At 39.7% G+C, this 23,497-nt stretch overlaps 1 protein-coding gene across 7 annotated transcripts in view; it reads left to right on the forward strand.

The window, feature by feature from the left end:
- Positions 1-18,477, forward strand: part of pcdh19 (protocadherin 19) — an 80,180-nt gene extending 61,703 nt beyond the window's left edge. For all 7 annotated transcript variants that reach the window (XM_007573641.2, XM_007573642.2, XM_016661565.1 and 4 more), the window contains exon 5: positions 15,827-18,477. In XM_007573641.2, coding sequence (XP_007573703.1) covers positions 15,827-16,386 — 560 coding nt within the window. In that variant the 3' untranslated portion in view covers positions 16,387-18,477. The remainder of the gene's footprint in view (positions 1-15,826) is intronic.
- Positions 18,478-23,497: the final 5,020 nt, after the last annotated feature.

The raw sequence follows: 23,497 nt of genomic DNA on the forward strand, positions 1-23,497 counted from the left end.
CCCAGGCCTCTGGTAGAGGACCCGAGCTCAGAGGATGAAAGAGAGAGAGAGACCACCCGCGGAGGGTGAGAAGGGAATTTTTTTTATATATTTTAAGTGGGATCACCTGTTTCCTTTTTGTACCTGAGTAGATGGTTAATAAGTAACTATCTAGTGGCAGCCTTTCAGTGTTACAACAATCTGTAATTACAGAGAAAAGACTCTGAGAAACTGAAGTTGTGCCTGTATTTCGTTTAATTCAGTACTGCCCCTCCCCGTCCTGTTGCTGCACACTGGAAGAAAGAAAGCTGCCACACTTTCCCTTCAGTTGCTTATAAATATGACTGGCTAAAAAAAAAAAAAAGACAATTGTGTCGTGGAAACCAACTCTATTAAGATAATGTTTTACATTTGACAAACTACAAGCAGCAGGTTTATTAGGCAGCCAAATGCAGAGCGGCTATTTGAGGAAATAGCCTGACTAATCAGCTAACATGGTGTTAGATTTGTTAGTCCGAGAGAAGTGTAATAATCGGTGCAATAAAGTTAAGTAGAAATGTTAGAGAAGAAGGAATAGCAATTAGATCAGGTTACACGTTTTTGCTTTAAATTTCCCCATAAGCACCAACACATTTAAGTACCCTGGTAGTTTTACTCAACATTATCATACCATGGGAATCTCACACTGGCCCACGTCTAATGCAGATTAAACAAACACTAATTGCTGCTGAGCTCAGCTGTGTCTTCTTGGTGAATAAAGATCAGGACTGTAATGTGCACAGCCTGAACGCCACAAGTCGGCCTAAATTACCGTGCCGCGGACACGCTGTAATCTGCCTGCTTTGACTCGGTTCATTTCAGAGAAAGGTCAAGAGCAGAACAGGATCTGGAGGGGTGTTTCTCTGCGTTGTTGCATAGCTGCCGGTGGTTGATAATCAAATTAGAGAAAATTCATTGCCATTAAATAGAGACGTCCTCAAAGGCCTCTGTTTGTCTGTGGTGCTGCTAATCTGTTTCCTTTAGGCTACCACATATCTGTCTGGGCATTAACCCAATTATTATATCAAATTAGTGTAATATGTAAAAACAGTTTAGCGTTAAACATGTAAATACAGCACTAGCTGCAGCAGCAACTTCTATATTTAGAAATGCCTTCAGGTTTGATTGAATGAGCGACACAATCCATCATTGTGGGGCTGATGCAACTTTCAAAATCGGAGTTACCCCTTTTTTTATAGGGAGGATGAAAGGTAATGAGAGAGGCAGGTTGTTAAGTTTAATGGCAGACAGGAAAACCTCAGAATGGCTCTTCTTAATGATGTGCCTCTTCTCATGCAGCTCTCGTTAAAGACGAGGCCAGAAAGCTCGGAGAGGACAGGGAGGGGACTGTGTCTGTGCGGACTCTGCACATCCCCCCCATCATCTCCAAGATCTGCAGCACGACTCTCACAATCCTCTCCTGAGTTCCCTCTGTGTTCAGCTCCCATTAGCATCAGAATATTCTGTAAATAAACCGGGCAATCAGGGGCCGTGACCCCTTATATCCACGGCACGTGCAGACTCCCCTTCCTCTGCCTCCCCTGCTGCACTCTACATAACTTTAACTTGCCGGGATTTGCAACTGAATGTCAAGCGTGGTGTTTGGCTTTAGTGTGGGGCAGGTTGTTCCGCGGCTGTCTCCCGAGAAAAGGAACTGGAGGATCGAGAAGAGCAAGGGAATTGGATCTTTGACACCTGTCACTTCCACTCTGCTGCACCTTGCTCCCTCGCCACACATAAGGACTTTTCATGTCACAGCTCAGCATGTTATCATGAGTGGGCACAGGGCCTGAGAAATCCAATTACTACCTCTGTGTCAGACCCCAGCCACCATCCTTATGTATGCTGTAGTCATGTTCCTCAAATCAGAAAAGATGTGCCTATTAGTTCCTTCTTCTTTTCTTCAGACCACTCTCCCACCTGCGATTTAATCTGAGTGTCTTACCGAACCGGCTGCAGCGTTTTCTCCTGACAAGCGTCTATATATTGTGGTGGCGGCTGGTGGGTGGCTAATGCTGCGGACATAGGTTCTGACTGCGTTATACTAAGTGGCATCATGGTGCCGACTTTGCTGTTGTGGATAATGGAGAAACCTGGGAGAGAATCAGCAAGCCTCCAAAGATGCCAAACAGATCATCCTTCGTGACAGGGAAGCAGGATGTGTGCTGGAGAAAGAGTTAGACCCAGTAGGTGTAAATCTAATGTATCTAGACGCAATGGGGGTGTCTCGCTGTGGCTCTTTATTTCTTTTATCTGCCTCTTATCCCTAAGTGACGCCGTCTGTGTTGTTCAGTGCGAAACAATGGGGCTGTTTGTTCAAGCCATGATCGTTTCCCAAGGTGGCCCACTTCCTCTGTGCAGAACTTTTACCTGCCTGTCCCACTCCGTACCCTCAACGCCGCCGTGTTACAGTGTCCTACTTCCAAGGATCGCTTTATAACGAGACAAGTGCAATTTTTTGAAAATGGAAAGAAGGAAAAGAGAACATGAGAGAAAGTAGACACCATGCTTTTGCTGCTTTGATGAGATAAAAAGGAATATAAAACACACAGTCCTGGCGAACGCAAAGTGAATGCGACTCAATGAGAAGCCACATTATATTACTTATGTAAGGTCCCTTTTTTGAAGCAAAACATTGGCTCACAGCAGGAGAGGAAATCCTTAGATATTAGCTTATCAGTGCTGTCATGCCTAGTCGGACACAGTAACAAGTTCTGAAGAAATGAAGTTATTTTAGAAAGCTACATGAACATTTAAAGTAGAAAAAACTGATGTTGGTCACATTGCCTTTTCACCGTTTCGGACAGTATTACTTTTAGTTACTTTGTAGCCCAGTTTTTGAGGAACAGAAAGATCCTGATTGCTACAGGATGCTACATTCAACAATTTATAGCCACTGTAGGGACGTCTTTGTCTTGCTTTAAGATTTGAGGATTTAATAATTATTTTTGTCTGACTCCAGCGAATGTTATCTATCAGCTCGAGTCTGTGTAGAGTTTGATCAGGATGTCGTATTTCCCAAGAACTGGACCAAACAAACATTGAGAAGTTTGTACCTAAATCAGGGGAAATCATGTGTGGGAACAATTTTTTCCATAATTAAAGAAAAACTACAAAGGGTATGTAATACTTGACTTTGGCAAGGCATGGGTACAAAATGGGCAGATGCTTAAATTGACTTTAATGCAATAATTTCTCGTGTTATAATAGTTCAAAACTCACAGAATGTGTGTGTTACAAGAACGGAAACTTTTATATTTTGAACTGCAGTTGATCATATGCCATCCCTAAAGTCTCTTAAATAGCCCAATAGTTTAGCACTGATGGGAAGTTTCAAAGCAGATGCTTAAACTAGCGTCGTTATCGGCTAAGCCAGTGTAGCCAGTTGTGTTATATTTGTCTGCTTCTGGTTTTGGTACACATCTCTAGCTGTTGCTTAAGGATATCCAAGTGCCAAAATTAGCCTAGAAGCGAGAAAAGTGATCTGAGCTTTGTCCACATAGGTTTCTCCGAATCTTAAGGAAACTTCAGTGGCGTAAGCGGCTAATGGTTAGCCAGCCACGGTATTCTCACAGTGCGAATGATGTTCAAATATTGTCTGTTTCATTTTTCCCTGTCATTGACCTGAGATACTTTCAGGTTAACAGCTGAGAATTGGTTGTGGCTTATTTAGTGTTTGTATGATCAACTGTCTCTTTGTAGGCTTTGCAAACACAAGAAGAAGAAAAAGTTCCTTCCATCCATTTTTTCCATCTTCGACCCATCTCGTCTATTCTCTTTTTCCATCGCCACTCGTATATCTTTCGTCTTCCCCCCTCATCCCCATTCATGGATGTAATTTAAATGTCTGTTTCTGCCCCCTCGCTCCTCCCAGACTCAAGGGTTTAGGAGCAAATTAGCTCGCCAGCTCGGTCAAGCTTAAACACAGAAATACTGCATTTGTTCCAGTGTATTTAAAGTTGTCCTCTGTCGATGCTTTGCAGAAAGAATGAGCCAGGCAGACAGAAGCAGGCGGTCTGGCTGGCTTGCTTAGCGGAGTGGGCAGGTCTGCCATAGAGATGCTAGCAGGACGCAGGCCTGCATTTTAGGAGCAGACTGTTAACACTCTGTTTTGCATTATTGTTCTTTCAAAACTGAAGGTTGTGAAGGTCAAGACGATAGGAAAACTCAAGGTGTTTCCAAAAATTATCTCCAATTTTCACAGAAAATATATTTTCCAGAACCATATGTTAGCATTTCGTTTAAAGGCAATTTGTCTGGAAATTCGCCACAACCAATTATGCCACGCTAGAGCAAACACCTCCTATCAAACAAACCTGTGGTATAATCTAATTTTTCCTCTGATATTTTTAATAGATTCTACCCTGCAAGATATCTCTCCACAAAATCCTATTTTAACTGGAAACAGATCAAATTATGCGAACAAGGTGAGCTGGAGTTTCGGTTTAATTTGAACTATAATTGCATTCTTCCTCTTCCTCCATCTTTCACAAGTTAAAATAATTGTCTCTTTAAAACACTCCAGCCGAAAAGATGAATTTTATCCAATAAAATTCATCACTGAATTACACCAGTGAATAGTTTTTTTTCCACAGCAGTTATATAGACTAACAATATAATTCGGTTTACAAGCATAAACCTGCTGAGCTGATTTCTTGTTTCAGTAAAATCACCTGTATAAAAGGAAAAGTAGATCAAAGCAACTCCAACAATTTGCAGTTAATTACCTTTTCTCTCATTATCATCACATATTTGAAAGAGATTAACACTCATCTTAAGTTTGCTACAGTTTAAAGACTTTTATTGGGATGAATGAAATGTTTTTTTTCAAACTGTATGGACACAGAAAGCTTCCTAAAAAAAAAAAAAAAAAGAGTTTTCTGTTGGTTACAAGAAAAACTAATTCAGCTGAAATGAGCACAAATGTATGACAGTTCCCATAGCAACCAGCTAATATCAACTTGTCAAAATAGCACATAGGTTAAATACTCTGAGCCACAAGAACTTTTAAAACCATTAAGAAGATTAGTGGGTGTTTATTCTGTGCTTTTCCTAATGTCTAGCAATTTTATATTATTTTAGCAGTAGGAATAATTGCTCCTTTTCGGAGCCATGAGGATCTCATACTTTGCCTAACATATGGTTTTCCATTTTGCTAAAAAAAAAAAAAAAATGGGGGTTGCCGTTGGTTTCAACCCCCCTTTAACCCGAAAATCCAAAAAAAAGCCCGAAACAACAAATGCCCTAAAGGGGAAAAAATTTCCAAAAAAAAAATTGAAAAAACTAATCAACCAACTAATGGCCGTTTGGAAAAAAAAATAAAATAAAATAACCAGAAAGGTTGTTCTGGTAGTCTATTTAGATTATTTAAACATATAATAATGTCCTACAGCTTCCTGAAATAAGAAGATATCAGGAAAGCGTCGTGTTGATATTCACAACCAGAGAAACAAACACCAACATCTCGATACCTGGACGGCCCAGTGCTGCTGTTGGACCGCCGTGATCCAGTATTTCTGTGCCCAGTAATGGATTCGTGCTGGAAGTGTGTCACTTTCTCTACGATATCTCTGCATGTTGTTGAATTGGCAGCACGGTCGAACAGTTGGGCTCTTTTCAGGTTGAGATGAAACCAGCCATCCCCACAGGCTTTCTGGTGTTCGGTGGCCACATACGGGCATTGTGTCGCTGCCGTAGCCTGTGTTGAGAAAACCTCTCTGCTTCCTCTTTAACACAGTTTAGCCTTGTGCATCCATGCTTATCTGTTTACGCCTTCCTGCCTGGGTTGAATCCAGTTCAGAGTGCCCGTTGAGAGAGTTAAATGGTCACTGGCTCATGTAATGTAGGGAAAAAGGGCATGAATTATAATATTGGCTGGTCTGCACAACAACGGATCACATCAAAGCCAACCTTTCTCCTCCAAGAGTTTTGTAAGCCATGATATGAGTCAAGGGTGACTCTTTTTCAGGCTTAGAAAGTATGACTGGGGCACTGTGACCCTTAGGAGCCAGTAATCATTGCAGAAGGGCATAATAGGGTGAGAGAATCCTCTCAGCAAAATGCTATTTGTTGCCAGGCCACCGAAACCAGCCCACCCACGTATGTCATCATGACAACCCGCTCGCATTGTTTCCACTACATCAAGCAGTCCATTGGCCAGTGGTCCTGCTCCTGAACAGAGCAGTGCTCTACGATGACATAGTGATTTATAAACAGCGGAGCGATTGCTTTTTTTTTTTTTTTTTTTCCTTCTTCCCGCTGCTGTTACACAGCTGTTAAGCAGATGCTGTTTGTACCAATTTAGAAGCTAGTGCATTGTTTGTCAACACCAGTTTGGAAATTCATTCTTTATACCAGGAGGCTGTTACACAATGCCCTGGCTCTGCTGTATGGATGAGCAGCAGCAGGAGGGAGGAGCATGCATTGGAAGAAAATATTTTCATAATTTGGCTTGAACTGTTCCTGGCCTGTAATTCTTATTGATATACTAGAAGAAGAAGAAGAAGAAGAAGAAAAAAATGTTTTTTCAAGATCCTGGATATCCTGAGAATTTGTTTTTGACTCTCTGACTGTTGCTGAGGTCCAGGAATAGAAATAAAAGACGGACCAGCAAAGCTCACATAACTGGAGATCCACTGATTAGAGATTTTGTGGCCGAATTATAATTTTTTTTTTACTTTCTAGAGAAATTGAAAACATAACTGTTTTCACAAAATGTTTAATATAAAATAAATCAACAAAAACAGGATCAAGTGACAGAACGATACCTCTCTGTAAACCACAGGAAATTTAATAATGCTCTACAGAATGAAGGTTATGGGACGTATTTGTACGAATACAACTCAAATCATATTTATGACAATATAACTCACAAACGTGTTTTGCACGTCAAAGTCACATTTTTCTGCACGATAGATTAAAAATCAATACTAGTGTTGTCCAGTAATTTACTGTCAGATGTCTCCAGTTATTTATTTTTTATTTATTCCAACCACAAAGGAGTGTGAAGCAGCCTTTTGATGATCAATTTATAATAATCTATAGAACACGGGGGATGTCAAACCATGTGTGTTAGAGGACAGTTCTGCAGTTAAACAGGATTTCACTGACAGAGATGCACAAAGTGATCACTTTCCCTGTGATCAGCTCCAATCAAAATCAACAGGTACACATATTTTCCCCTAACCATCAAGATAGCTTCCAGCATTTCTTGCCAACAAAACAATATACCATAGCGTGTACTTCAACACATTTATTCAGTTAACTAAAACATGCATTTAAAGCTACTGGTACACAAAAAGTGTTCAAAAATGTAAAGGGTCCAGGCTAACAACAGATGTCTTCACAGAAATGCAGCTTCCCTTCTAGTTTTTGTGCTTAGTGATGATACATTCACTTATGGGAAAAAAGTCAGATTTTGACAGCTGATCGCTGTCATCAAGCATTCAATTAGCTGATCACTGTGTGATTTGTCTGCATGTCTGGACCTGACATGATTCTATTACTGATATTGAAAATATCTGAGTCTTCTCTCAGCATCAACTTCCACATCAAAGAGTCTCATCAGCACGACTTGTTGGCTCTGAGGCATAGTTGATCCCATATTTACCAATCAAATTTTGGCTGATCTGGTTCAGGGTGTGACGAGCATAAAATCGTCCCTTTCCAGTCACCAGCTGATACATCGGTGACTCTCTCGATCGCTTCCTGTGTCTGTTGTTCTCAGCATTTACTATTTGACTTAAAAAAATAAAATAAAATGTAAGGAATTCTGGTCAGGTAGGAAAAAAAGCAGAGAGAGTGATTTTCTTTTTATGTGAGGGGTTCATTTAATTACCTCAATATACGTGATCTGGCAGTACTGGTTAGATGGGAGAGGAGGACAGAAGGAGGAGAGGCATAAAAGATGGCCTTGTGCAGGGAGCGGTGAGGGATGAATCTGGGGGTTTTTTAGGGGGGCGAGCTTGATGTGGCTGAGCCAGATGCTGTAGGGAGAAGGAAAGGACTCGACGCTGTGCAGAGAATGATGGCTTACGTGGCGCAGTAAGGGTGCCCCTCTACTGTTTGTAAAAACAAGACCATCACACTCCATCTTGCTGCTCCCGAAGGAGCCAAGCCTCCAGGCTGATTTATGGCCTGCAGACTGAATTGGCTGGCTGGGATGACAGCAGAGCTTGGACTCTCCCTCGTGAGTAGTGTAGGAGGCTGCTTGGCCGAGCTTCAGCCTCAGCTGGCCGTAGAACTGTCCTCAGACAGGACAGGCTGGATGTTGAGCTCCGTTCGCGGTGTAAAGATCAGACGGGACCCAGCCTGTTACGTCTCGAGCGCAAACCAGCCACAGAGAGAGTCGCCCTCTGAGCTGCCGCCGCCACCGCTGCTGCTATATTATCAGATTTTTCTCCTCCACTCTGAGACTTTCATCAGCATCTGCATCACAGGCTCCATCAAGACACTGTAGCAACAATTTAGATTTAATCAATCTTTGCCATGTGACTGCTAGGATGGAAAATTAATATGGAGAGCAATTAGAAAACAGTCATCTCGGTGTCAGAGACGCTCACGAATACGGTGATGAGAGCAGAAAAGCAGGGAAAGTCTCTGCGGGAAATGGAAACTTATAAACAGCATCGTCAGAGCTTCTACTTTGCTTGTCCTAAGGTGTAACTCTTTTGCATTTAAAATATGCCACATGCTACTATGATGAAAAAAAAAAGGCCAGAGAGCAATGACAGAGTCGCTGTTTGCTCTTTTAGTCTGCAGAGCTTAATAACTGTCTTCCTTGACTATACAGGCTCTGTGTGATGGCTTTGTCACAGCATTTTAATGGGGTTCACTTTCAAAGACAATGTGCAAACAACAGGAAATCAAAGAGAATGTGTAAAGTCTGTGTAGGCCACAGGAATCGTGTATCTGCTTTAAAGTGCTCTAAATTATTTCCTTTTGTAACATCTGCATCACAAGGAGAAACATACTAAAATGTCTGGCTGTCTGTGCACGGATATCTGTTTTCATGACTAACAGAATTGGGACATTTGTTGCTTCAGCATAAATGTCAGCATAAAGAGACAATGCGAAAAAGTAGCGAAGGACAAAAGTTGCTGATATTCTTTGTCAAATAATTTATCATACCAGATAGCTGCTCCACATTCTTTTTGGAGTTCATCGGCTTTAAAGCCGAACTGACTGAATTGTGTCACGCTGCACATACTTGTGGGCTTGTGGTTCATCTAAAATTAAGATTTTGCCACTCGAATCTGACTCCAGGAGAATTCAGTCCTGCCTCCCGTCCTCCACTACTCTTAATTACTCACGGCTACATATTGAGGTGTAGCGAAGCATCCAGCTCCTGATATGATACATACGATCGAGCTCACAAGACAAGAAAAAATTATAAACCACTTTTTTTGTTTTTATAAGTGGATTTTTAAGGAGTTTATAATAAATGCAGAATAATTCAGTCCAAGTTTGACGAGTCAGTCTGCTACAATTTTTATCTTATCTAAGTCTAAGAGGATCCTAATACCAAAAAAGCACAAAAAATAAACCATTTATTGTGTCACTGCAAAGAATTGTAAATATTTTATAAATCTCAAACTGGGCTTTGAAGAACCGCTGCTCGGTGTTAAGCAACCAGGTTTAGGTTTACCTCTATAAATATTTTAGACGTTGAAGCTACAGCTACAGTTCAGGTGCCTTTGCTGCCAGTTGTTATTGGCTAAGAGTTAGCCAGCTGCAGCGTTCTTGAAATGCTTTAAAATCATTTGCAATCTATCTTGTATGTTTGTTTTGTTTTTTTTTTTACGCTAGAGTACCCAGAATAACAAACTTCATTTTAAAGAATCTGTTACTCATGTAGATTCCAGTCAGGTTTTTATGAATCTGCTTTTTGTGGTTTTTATGCTTGGTCTGAAAAGTTTCCTAAAAAGTTTAAAATTTGTCCTTTTTTGTTTTGACTGCTGGAATAAGGTTTTTATGAATTCCAGTTTAAAAATATCTATCTGGACTAAATTACAAGCTGGTTTTTGAAAGCTAGTGCCAGCTGGCTAGTGGCTAGCTAGTCATTTGTATTTTTTTTTTTACAAGTTGTTTATGTTGTCTGTCAACCTGCCACCATTTATTTTACACTTTTACCTTCAGTGTCTAGGTAAATGTGCACTCTTCATCAGACAAGTGTACAAGTCTAGAATTGTATTCTGCCTTCCTTTAAAATAATATTAAACAGGGAATCCAGCTTAAAATGAGTAATTTCAACACTTTGCAACTTTATATCTATAGAATGTAGTTTTGGTCATTTTTTACAAAGCTATTGTAAAATGGTTGGTATCAAACACTTTGTAATTCATACTCACTTTGAGTAGTAAAGTGAAATGAGGCATTATGACTCCAATGAATAGTATTTAACAGTATAAAGTAGGTAACCATAATTAGGCTTCAAAACTGCAGTCAAAGGACCTTGGTGCACATAAAATTACTCTAAATTATACACATGAATGAATTAAGCATTTTTTATAATTTTAAAAAATTATTTGTGTAATATATAAAAATACTTAACTTCAAAGAAAAATACACTATTACTACACAATGGGCAAGTTATCTTTTAATGTAAAATGAAAACGAGGAAGGTAAGAAATGACATCAATTGGATAAAAAAAAAGGACAAAATCATCTAGAGCACATTCTTTCAAATCTGGGGCTTGTAATAACGGCCTGGACTAAAGTAGCAACTACACAGTGCTTCACAAGGCACATTGTGATGTTTTAATATTACGAGGTGCTACATACAGGTGGAAGCTGCAACACTTACTTTTGGAGCGATAAGCGCCTGTGTTTTCCAAGAGAGGCTCCATGTGTGAGCCAAAAAGGACGAAAAATAGCTGGCGAAAGATGGAGGAGTTTTACACGGAGCACATCTCTTTGCTTTTGTGTCAGAGGGTTTAAGTTTTTGCTGATTCCTCGTTTTTTGCTACATTAGCAACAAAAAAAATAGTGCCTGCAGGCATATAATATGAAGGGATCATTATATCTAGTACACCAGAGTAAAGTGAGCAATGAGCTAGTCAGGTTGTGGGATTCCCACAGTGAAGCTAAAGATCTGTAACTTGAAGTTCAGATGCCTTTAACTGATCAAGAGAATGAGTCAGGGCTGAATCTGCCGTCGCAGGCTGCAAATTTAAGATAAAATGACTCAGAATGTGTAGATTTTCTCCCCGTGGTGATGCAAAGGGATGTTTTTCCAGGTAACTGCAAACAGAAAAACAAGGACAGCAGCGCTGCCGGGGGATTTGTCTTGGGCATTTGAAGTGGCATTATTTATTAGATTCCCATGTTGTGGAAGTTCTCCCACGAGCGCAGCGGCCCTTTGACCTGAAATCTGTATTAAAGCATAGTATGCCTGAGTCAAAGGCAGCGGTGAACAGACAAGGATCTTTTTAGGCTGCATTTCCAGTAGAATGCATTGTAGTGTAAGTGCTTCAATCATGTCAAACAAAAGACAAGCAACCTCCGCCCTTCAGTGAAAGTCACTTAGTAATTAATAGGTATTAAATCTGCAAACGGAAATGTTCCCAACAACATCCTGCTTTGTGCGTCTGCTTTAAATCTGCTCCTTGCACTGATTGGCAACCCTATTTCCTGACTTTTCCTGATGCCTTTGAATACACATTCTCAGCAGGAGGTGCCTTCACTGCCTCCTATTCTGTACTCGTGCTGCTGTAAGAGCCCCTAATTCATCTCTTTCCATTACAGTCGCCTCGTTTTATTTCAAATAGGAAGAGATTATGCTTTGTCAGAGGTCGATGGCCTGTCACTTTTTTTTAATTTAAATTTTCTCTCAGTTTTTTGTGGATCTTTCAGAGCAACATCTGCGTTTTATGAAGCTCCGAGCACAGGCAGGATGTGTGAGTGTTAATAGCACTTGGCTTCCATAACAATGTCATTTACAACCCAGTTGCTCTCTGATAGACCCTAAAGGAAAGAGAGAAAATGGCTTTCACTGCATATGCAAGCGCGGCTAAGTAGCAACCATGCAACTTGTGTATATTTCTTTGTGCCTTACGGCTTTTCATGCCCCAGAGGATGCTTTGGGCTATAGAAATAAGCCAAAGTGTTTAGAGGAAATTGCATTCATTACCAGGATGCTTGTAAATTTTTAATCAGTGGAGAAAAAGATCTGCTTTATCAAACACGTCAAACAAGATTTTACAGGAATTTTCACATTCCTACATGTGTAAAATCGAATTACGTACACGAGTGAGCACCGAAATGGTAACTATATGTTGGTGTAATGATCAAAAATGTGACTTCTTATTGTTCCTCTATTGTCTGTGGATGCATTCAAAAACCTGTCGCTCAGAAAGCCGTAACAAAAGACCTGCAGAAAGCAGAGGGAGTTGAAAATTGCTTAAAAAGGGGCTGTTTTTCTGTACCATATAGCCTTAAGCAATGTGTTTATTTTTCAGTCATCACCATTCATTATGTTTGTGGTACCTTGTAAAGACTTTTTCCTGTGATTGCATTGTTACATACTGATTGCATATCTTATAAAAGAAAGAAAAAAAAAAAGAAATCCCCGGTTTAATAGCTTTTGTCTGCTTGATTGCTGCCTTTGCAGTTTGTCAGTTCAATCAGTGAGGATTTATAGGAACTTATACACCGGCTATAAAACCGGGAAGAGAAAAATACTCTTTCCTCTTTTGTTATGTTTTGCCGCATAAAATTATTTCCTGTGCTTCCCACAGGTCCTTATGGCAGTATATTAACTAAAGTTAATATTTTTCTTCGAACATTTTAAAGTTATCAGTAGATGACGACATTAGGAAAACCAGCATACGTTTATGGTATAACGAGCATGATCTAACTGCATTTATTTAAAAAAACAAAAGGAAAGCAACAATTATTCATTTCTCCTGACAAAGTACTGAAACAGACTTATTATTTATGTTGTAATAATGTTATTTCAACATTATTACTGCAGATTATATGCTGTAATAATACTTATAACATCCATCTTTTATCAAATATGACAATCTCAGTCAACATCACAATGTTTTTGCTATAAGATTCTTTTCCTCTAACATGTAAGCAACAGGAAGTTAAAGGAGCCTTCTTTCAGCAAGCTGGTTGTTGGTGCACAGAAACAGGTAGGGGAGGGGCAACTTTAGACTGTGCTCCATAAAGCTGTAAAATGTTTCAGTCAGCCCAGAATATTCTCTGGTGTGTCATTAAAAGCTACTTTTTAATGTTAGGAATGGTCAACGGGGGGAAAAACGTCATACAGTTACACAGCTTCACATAGCAACAGGTTGGGGAGGGGCAACGCAGCATTATCAAATGCCACGGAATGATGGAGGAAACTCGAGTCACTTCTGCACTTCATCTGGAACCTCACTGAACGTCAGAGAGATCGTAGGAAATGGCGTGACAGAAAAATAAAAAGACATTTTTGATTCCGTGAATGCACAGCAGCAAGTTGGGAGCGGCAACAACGCATGACTGCATGAGCCGTAAAAATGAGGAAAACTCTGGCCAGTCTGCCACTTTCTTGGTACATTTTAACATTTTCTGACACGTTGAAACCAGTCAGTGGATTACATGTTCACCCGAGGTTTTTTTTTTTTTTTTCAAAGCCATTAATGCTCATAAATGCTTCCCATTGTCCAAATTTAGGCTAAAATCATCAAAGAAATGTCGTGCCGTTGTATCAGTCACCCGTGACCTGCATTCTTGGTGCCTGTGCTCTTATTTTCGGCCCATAATTCAACTCCCACATATTTGGGCTCAGATAGCCTTTGATCCCTTTACTCACTTCATTCAGGCATTTAGTTTCCATGTTATCTGTCAGCGCCATCAGATTATACTTTATGAGAGACAGTGCTGACATATCTGCCCCTGAAAAGCCTGTCTCCGATCTTTAAATATCGATCCCCAGGGCCTTAGCAGAGGTGCCTCTCACGAGTGCGGAAAAGAAGGGGGGGTGGAAAAACAGATCATTAGTGATTTTAATTAGGTGATCTTTCAAGCTGGGATTGCCAGATGTAAGCATATGCATTTGGGTCGATCCCAATCCCTCTCTCACAATTCCTTTTTTCTTTGTTGTCATTTCGTGCTTCTGGAACGGTGGATGGTTGCTGCTTGGAGTGAAACAAGCAGTAGGGAGCACAGAAATATCTCCCGTGTGCTCGTGCAGCAGGTTCATTTTTAGACTTTGAGCTGGAGGAGAAACATGCTACAGCTGCAACGACACATTTTAAAAATTAACTCTAATACTTTAAGTCAAACATTTTTGGAGCGCTTTTTGATGCTCTGCTTACCTCATGTCAAATATGTTTTTATTTAGATTCTATCAGACAAATTGTTCACTGGTTTTGAGGAAAAACAGCATTTAAATTTAAATGAGTGATCATAGCGTCTTTTTGTCATCACCAATGATGCCAAAATGTTCTTGAAAGTTCTCCCACCAACAACAAAGTGCAGCACAGCCATACAGAGTCAGACTAATCTGCTTTTTTTTCCCCCTGCTCCATCGTTAAACATCATTACATATTTATAACTCGGCGCCAGATGACAGAGACAGAGAGGGAGGAAGAGATATGAACCAGGCAGCAACGCCGCAACTCGTCTGGTGTCTTTCTCTGGGATATCTGATTGCACTGTTTAAACCTGCCTTTTATCTATCGTTTGGTAGTGAAAACCCAATTACGCAACAGCTCCAAATGGACTTTTGATTTAACAATACATGATTTAATTGGTACATTAGATGTGCCTCAAACATCTAGCTTATGATTGGGAGGAGTGTGAGAGAGACTGCATCTTGAAGTTGATGTACATGGTCGGAAATTAACAGCCTAAAATCACTGTGGTTATCAATCTTGTTCTTGTATTAAAATATGTTGGGGAAAAAAAAAAAAAACATGTTCCAAGCTAAAGTTGAACACAAACAGTGCAGTTAACATTCATGCTGTTGTGTAGTTATGAGCAGAAAGGATGTGTGTCTGTTTTCATCAGCTTTTGCAATGTGCTTTTTAAAAATTATAGTGCCTTATTTTATTGTGAAAGTCTACAGGAAGTTGCATCCCAGTTAAATTGCTTCACTTAAATTAAAAAGCTAGTGGAAATGGCTGAAAGTCTTGTAATAATGTTTTGCCGTTCCTACTGAAAACAAGAAGACTCTTGGCTAGAACATAAAGACCTGAGAGGCTGGTAACCAGTTACACAGATACACAAAACCATTCTGGAGACAGTACATATCCAGTTAAAAGTTAACTTGCCTTAGATTAGCCAGTGGTTGTTGGGAGAGATAGGGGACTAATGTTGTGTCCTGCTGAATGAAGCCAAATCATCTTCAAAAACTCTTCCTATCCTGTTCTTCGCTTTTTCTTTAAGTTGTTTTATGGCTGATTTGACACGAACAATTTGACATCTCCTTTCATTTCACTCGTTTGTTTTTTATTTTTGAGCAGTTATGAGGCACGGTGGTGCTGCTGTGCGAGTCACTCAACGGGTTGCTGCTAGGTAACCAAAGAGTGAGTTGCTAGGTAACCAAAGAGTGAGTTGCTAGGTAACTGAAGAGTGAGTGAGTTAGTTGATGCCACCGATGGCCACCGATGGCCGATGATTCCCAGAATGCTGTTTGGTTATTGATTGGAGTTCAGTGAAATTATTGAATATAGTTGTATTATCTACTGATATTGATCAAGTGTTTATTGCGATGCATGTTGTTGCTGATTTATTTCCCAGCCCAAATGATCACAAATAAAATTTGTGGTTTAAATTTAGACTGATCTAGGAAACTTTTTTTCTTTGTCTGCAGATCCCGGAGAGGGCTTCCACTGCCAGGACGAGTGCCGCATACTGGGCCACTCTGACCGCTGCTGGATGCCTCGGGTTTCGGTCCCAGCACGCGCCAAGTCACCCGAGCACGCTCGCAACGTCATCGCTTTGTCCATCGAGGCCACCACGGTGGACGTGCCGCACTACGAGGACGGCACGATCAAGAGGACTTTTGCCACCTTTGGCAAGGATGGGCCAGAGGATGTTGAACGGGGAGAGTTGAAGGGAAAGCGGACTCAGGAGTCTCAGGTGTGCAGCCCCAAGGCCAACGGAGGGGCAGTTCGCGAAGCTGGCAATGGGCGTGAGGCCGCCAGCCCCATCACCTCCCCCGTGCACCTGAAGAGCCCAATGTCCAAGGCGTCATCTTCCTACAATACACTGAAATGTCGTGACGCAGAGCGGATCGCAAACCACAGCCTGCTGCGGCAGCCTGAGGGGAAGGACAGCGAGCCGGCCGTCAGGGAGATCAACACGCTCCTGCACGACGGCCGAGACAAGGAGTCCCCCAGCAGCAAGCGCCTGAAGGACATTGTACTTTAGCAAGCTTCTTGGCCACACTCCAACATGCACACACATATACAGTGTAAACTCACATATATATATTTACCCCACGGTAGCTGTGTATACACAGCCAGGCTGTGGAAGTGTAGAGACACACCCATTTGCAGAATCCAAAACTCCAGAACCAGCTTGGGCTGCTGATGATGAACTGTAGTCTGCTGCAGCTAGTTGTGTGCTCAAGCCCAGGTAGTGGATGTGGCTTTGTTGTAGTCGCAGTACTTTTTCCTCGTTTGCTTTTGTTCGGTTTTTCTTTCAGTCTGCATTAAGTAAACAGGCAGGTTACTGTTGACTGCATGGACGCGGCCAGTGGAGCTCCTCCAGCCCTCGAGCCAAAGCAGGACACTACATGTTGGGACGCATGAGGTGCCAATTCCTACGTACAGTTATGCCTTTTGAACTACTTTTGTATGACTAAAATGACATTTGCCTTCTTTGGTTTTGCAGTGTGTTTTAGCTGCTAAAATCGCTCCTTGTTCCTTTGTATAGTGAGCTCTGACACTGTAATAAACAACCACAGACACACGCGCAGGATTCACCCAAACACATGTTGCTCATTGGCTCCTTCGTGGTGCATTCAGGAGCAGGATCAAGAGTCCTCTCAGTCTCGTTTGTCTTCTGCCTGGCTGATAAGAGAAAACTTCTGCTTTTATCCCTGAGGACAACCTGGTATCATCAGACTGTGAGGTCTTTAAAGTATTTATATTTTATCACGGAAGGAGCAAAATGAACTCCTGCTATCTGCCAAGCCTCTCTGAACGCTGGAAGTGGGACAGACCGATCTTTGTGTTCAGAACAAGTTGTATGAACAAATTTAAGACTTTAATGCTTTTGAAATCTCCTGTGCCCAACCTTGATTGTAGCCAGTGGAGCACAAATTAGAGCTTTGTGCTTTTGGTCTTGTACTTTTTTTGACTTTTGACTATGGGGCTAGGATAGAAGGGATCGTCACTCATGTCTTGCTATGTGGAACTCTGTATAGGGTTTACTATTATCATTTTTAATAACCTGTTGTTATGTGACAATCCCTTTAATGTTTTGTTTCAAAAGGAAAAAAAAAATCGAATAAACATTGGTGTTCAACTGAAGCTACGGTAGCGTTTGTTACACAAACACGAAAATAACATAAAAAAACATATATGCCAAAATATATTTTATAAATAATTTAAAATGTATAATGAGAATATTTAATGCTGTGTAGTTATTTTATGAGTAAGTTATACTTGAAATTAACTTGCTTTTTGTTCATTTGTCTTTTGCTTTTATATGGATCTTGATTTTTTTTTTTCTTTTTTATGAAATTGGATTTTTTTTTGTTTTGTTTTGTTTTGCTTAATGTGTGATCCCTGGCAACCGTTGACTTGCAGTCTACCTTGTTGTAAAGAGTTTCTTATTGGTCAGTTCTTGTGCCATCCAGTTTCTGTGTGGGCTACTAGAAAGTGTGGAAAAAAAGACAAAAAAAAGAAGAAAAAAAAGCAATCTCAGCACCAACATTAGTGTGTCCGTTCGACGAGCTTAGAGTGAGATAGCAAAAGAAACCAAAAAAAAAAAGATGTAAACCCAACTGTGCTGACTGCAGGATGTTGCTTATCCTTAGCATCTCAGGAGGAGAAAGCTGTTGCAGTTTCCCACCTTTAGCTCCAGCTTGTAAGGCTGGACTTGACTTCAAATGAGCTCCTGACATGCAGACTTGCTTTACTCAGCACTGCTGTCACCATGTGCCATCTGTGTTCAGCTGATCTCCAAGATGAGGTAGAGACGGCAGCGAGTGGTAGACACAGGGCTCTTCCCTCCTATGAGCACCACACAACAGACTGGGTGGAATCATGTCTGAACCAGCAAAGGTCCTGGAAGACCCACGTTGCACGCCAGCAGTGTGGCTTTAATGTTTCTTTGCAGTGCACAGTAGTATGTACAATGTGGAAGTCGATGAATGGAAATGGACAGATTGCATACAACACACTAGATCCTGTGGCTGAATGTTTTGCTGGTCTCACCCATGCTTCTGGCAACATAAAAATCGGAATAATCACTGAATGTATACAGCAGCTTATAATTAAACTATTAAATGTGCTCTGCATTGTTTTCTTGTCTTTACTTGACCTGATGAAATGATGCTAGTTAAACTAAAATCATGCATCAAGGTACATGTCAATAAAATTTGAACCTCAAAAAATTGTAGTTTAGTTCATCTTATGTGAAACTTATATATCAGATTCATTTCAAACACAGCAGTACATCTGGTCGTCCAGTTTTGTATTTAAATCCAAGCAGTTCAACATGCCCTACGTTGTTTGCGCTGGTTTGGAGCTGGCTTTAATCTCATTGAACATATGTACAGTAACACACAATAAATTCAAATTAGAAGCAGAATGCACTCATTGGTGTGTTGCAAAAGTTCCCACTTGATCGGTGTTTTGCTTCAACTTGTCTTGTCAGTTCATCCCAGTCAGCTCAATGGAGGTAATATTAAGAGATGTTGCTGGTCACGCCACGGTGTCAAACTTTTTCTTAAGGAAGCACAAACGTAAGCCATTGGTAATGATCTCAACGTAAAATTAATCTACTGACTAACCAGTTGCATGTCAGGGGTTAACACACCTGATTCAAATGAATGCAGCTCAGCAGAAAGCTTGTTAATTATCCATCAAATGAAATCAGGTGTGTTGAAGCAGGAAAACACTTAAAACATGCGAGGCCTTGAGGACTATTTTTGTAAAAAGTCCTGCTGGACTCTACAAAAAAAATAAATAAAATCTTTGACAAACTAAAAATTTAAATAATTGAGTCTAAGAGCCATAACACCTTCTTTCCATCGTCAGTAACCCATTGGGTCATGTTTCAGGGTCCAGGAAATCCTTACTGGCTGTAGTAAAGAAATAACTTACTACAGCCAGTAAGCTGTAGTAAGTTATGCTCGAAGCTTTTGTCCCATGAGACGCCTTTTTCATAAGTTCTTGGCTCTTCAGGCATCTTCCTGTCAGAGATTCTCTGAGTTTCTGAGTCCCAGTTGTTAAGGAAGGGAACTGTTCTCACTGACACTCTGACTTTCTTCACAATTTCTCTGTCAGAAAAGCCTATTTTTAATTATCACACTCTTCCTTTTTTTAGTTATCTTTTTCATCACAGTTTATTGCAGCACTATGTCTTTTGGAGTGCAATACTGCTAAAATAATGCTTTTAGAGGGTGTCCTACAATGGTGTTGTTCCATTCTTTCAGCAGATGTTTCCTGTGAACAAGAGGAAGCTGTCAATAATCAAGATAACATGGGAACCTGTAGGAACAGCTTTTCAAATTTGGATCAACCTAGGTTGTTGTAGAAATGTTTAAACTTGTTCATTTCTAGTTCCTTGAAAAAGAAAATTTTTATCATTCTGAAATGTGCATTATTTATCAGTAAATATGCATTTTCTAAACTCTGGTAGTTCTATATTTACATTAATGGAATAAAAATGGAAAATTGGGAGGTTCTAAAATCTTTGAACAATAGTGAATTTGAAACACAGGAAAGAAAGAAAAGGAAAAGCACAATACTGAATCAGATCAATTTTTAGAAAAGGGTTTTTATTACCAAAATCCCATTTTAGGGGGGTGGACTGTTAACTTGGCAATCTTCCCAATATGTGTAGATGTCATAGCATTGCATTTCTGTATTAAACATATATTTTTCATTGCTTTTATGCAAAATATTTGAATTTCCTAAGAAAATAATTGTTTAGAATTTTGGGTTTTCAAAATATGAAAGCCACTTTCATTTAAACTAAAAAAAAGTGAGCATTTAAAACACACCAATCTCTGCATAATGAATAAAAAAAAAAGTATGTTCACTCTAAGTTTCACTGCAGCCGAGTTTATGATGATCTACCTACAGTGAAAGATTATTCATATGAAAAAAGTTCATTTTTAGAACAGATTACTGCTTCACAAACAACAAATCAGAGGACACAATCAAAAAAGAGAAACAAAATTACATTTACTTGTTCAACTTGATTTTTATACATTTAAACAAACGAGGAAAATCAAAACCTACAAGGACCCAACAGGATCAACATTTGTGTGTATTGTTTACTGAAACTGAAGATATTAATCTTGAGAAATCAATAAAATAAATGTGGGGTGCGAGTATGAGTGTGTCCAGATTATATATGGACACGATATAGAAGCGATATTTTGTACAGTCTAAAATATGAGGTGAGAATTAATGTTTTTTAAAAAAAACAGGATGGTAGCTTATTTATTGCTGTCATAAAGAAAAATAAAATAAAAAGGTTCTGCTGAAGCTGCTTCAAGCCGGCCATGAATTTTTCCCTTGGAGAGAGTTTTCTCTCACTGTTTGCTTGGAGTGGGCTGATTGTGGTATTTCCACCGAGGAAGAGGAATGATTAATATCTGAGGCGAACAAAGAGAAAAACTACAGCTTCAACATAATGCTCGTCTTAAAAGCTTACTCACCCTGTAAAACAAAACTGCTAATATACATATCAAGCCTTTTGTTTTTATCTCTGACATAATTGTTTAAAATGTGATCACACACAATCTTGAGAATAAATGATTAGGAAAGAAAAAAAAAAGATGTTTTATCAGTTTGATGCTCTTTGTGGTTGTAATATGACACAATGCTAAAAATTCAATGTGCTTTATTTAAATTTTATGTATTCAACTAAAAATTGAATGTTCATATAATGCCTCTTTTACTCTGATGCAGAAAATGTTAGTTAAAAAAAAGTTTAAAACCACAAAACTGAGATTTTGAGAAAAAACAAAACAAAACATTGCAGTTTTTTTTTTTCACATGCTAGCCGATTCTATATGCTCCAAATTCAGAATTATGCAATTTTTCTAAGTTAATTCATTCACATGTGGCAGATTTGACTTGGTTTTTCCATTATTAAACTTTGATTGTATGGTAAAAAATGGTAATTAAAAAGACGCCATGGTTATGCTATAGCCTCCAACTCACATGACATAACTTTTGAAGCATTTCTGCTGGTTGAAGAAATTATTTCAAAATACTAATTTAATTTAATGATGAACAATTACTTTTCCACTAAGAAAATGTCACATTTGGGCCAAAACATTTTGCCACAATGCTAAAATTTAACACAAACTCATCAACATGACAGTTTTAGAGCTAAAACCTGAACTAATTAATTTACTGTAAAGATTTATTATAAAGAGTTGATGGACATTTCACATAATTTCTCCACTTTTAAATTCGCATTTTCCGAAACAACAGCATCCTGTTAGAGTTCCCTGATCATCATTAAGATGTATTCAAAAAATAAAACATTGTTTTGAGCCTTGAGTCAAAATGTGGGCAGCTGCTGTTGGCCTAAACCTACACACCGTCCACTGTTTCTCTAATCAAGCACCATAAGGGAAAGAAAAGAGACAGAGAGGGTGGATGAGCAGAAAGCGCCAAGGCAGAGGCAGTTCTCAGGACAATATGAATGACTTCACACCTTCTACTGCACCTTGGGTTCCTGGCAGTAAAACCTACCGAGTGTGAGGATGAACTGTCAAACACTCACAGGAAGATGCTTCTTCCTGCAAGGCTTCAAACAAGATTCTGGCTTTTTAAGCTTTTTTTCTTTTTTTTTTAGTAATTATGAATTGATTTGTAATGTGTTCAGATGATTCGGACACTGATTTATGATTTCTGCATTCTGAATCTTATTGAGCCTCTGCAGTCCAAGTCAAAAACTCCTCAAAGTATACAATTGGATTGTATGCGACCAATACAAAGTAATGCCTTATTAAAATGTACCATAAAGGCAAAAAGTGTCACATGCATGACATGGGTCCATCCTAAAACTAAATTTTTCTGCTTTACACATCTAGAAAGAATTATTTTTTTTACCCTTATTCTTTGGGACTCACTTAAATTGGACAAAGAGGGTACTTGAACATCCACAATTAAGCTGATAACAAAATTCTCAATTAAATTTCAGCATTGACCATTCAAACACACATGCCTTGATATAATCATTGTAGCTCTGGCTTTATGTTCAAGGTTTTTGTCCTGTGGGAAGGTGAATCTCCACCCCATTCTCAGGTCATTTACAGACTTTAATAGGTTTTCTCTCATCCATCCTTTTTACTTTTAGTTTTTTAATTTTTCCTTATCATCAAGGACACTACTAAAATTTCATTATGTTCCAGCAACATAATGACATTTGGAAATCTTTTATGTCTAGGATTGGTCTAGAGACTTCCTGTCCCACTGAAGAAAAGTTTATGCTACCATCATCATGTTTAGCATTAGTGTGTGTGAGCTGCAGGTTGTGGAGGTGGTGTGACGGTATGGGGTCGTGACCCTTTTCACGTGACGTCACCCTCTCAAGAACTCCTTCCAGTCCGCCGCGACAGACGACAAACAATCAATGCGCTCCCTTAAAGCAAGCCTAAAACCAAACATCTGTAGCCTAATATCGCTTCTATTTAGTTGATTTCACTTTAAAAATGGCCATAGGTTGCTGCGCGGTCGGTAGCACAAACAGAGAGGGATGCAAACCAGACCTGTCATTTAATTTTATAACTTTTAATGAGGAAAGACATGGCGTCGATGGATAGCAGCCATGCAAATCGCGGATTTGCAGCGAACTCTTTTTACAAGGTAAGAAGACGTTAGTCTTACCTCATATACTTTATAAGTAAGTATTATTACAAATATGTAAAATATCGCATTGTAGAGAATGTTTGCTTCTATCAATTGGTAACCATAGGAACAATGCCGCTGACGCAACACCGTCATGTAGCCTAGCATGTATGCATAAGACTGGTTAGCATCTCGGTTTTTTTGTACGTTTTTAATGCTGCTCTGTTTTAAGGGGAAATACCATTTATGACATAGTGATATAAATCATATCGTTTGAATTCAGGCAAAGACGGTAAGTTGATCAACATCTCAGGAGGGAGGAGGTTTATGTCGGTTTCTAAGCTAGCTGCCGCCGTCCATGAGCCCCTGTTCTGTCAGACAGCCATACCCCGTCAGGATAGCATACATGCAGCTAGTACGCATGCCCGCGCATGCGCATTAAGAAGTCCGACCGTCAGTGGAGTTGTCAGTTCAGCATACGCAACAAGTTATGA

The sequence above is a fragment of the Poecilia formosa genome, unplaced genomic scaffold (assembly GCF_000485575.1).
Source record: "Poecilia formosa unplaced genomic scaffold, Poecilia_formosa-5.1.2 Scaffold336, whole genome shotgun sequence".
NCBI lineage: Eukaryota > Metazoa > Chordata > Actinopteri > Cyprinodontiformes > Poeciliidae > Poecilia > Poecilia formosa.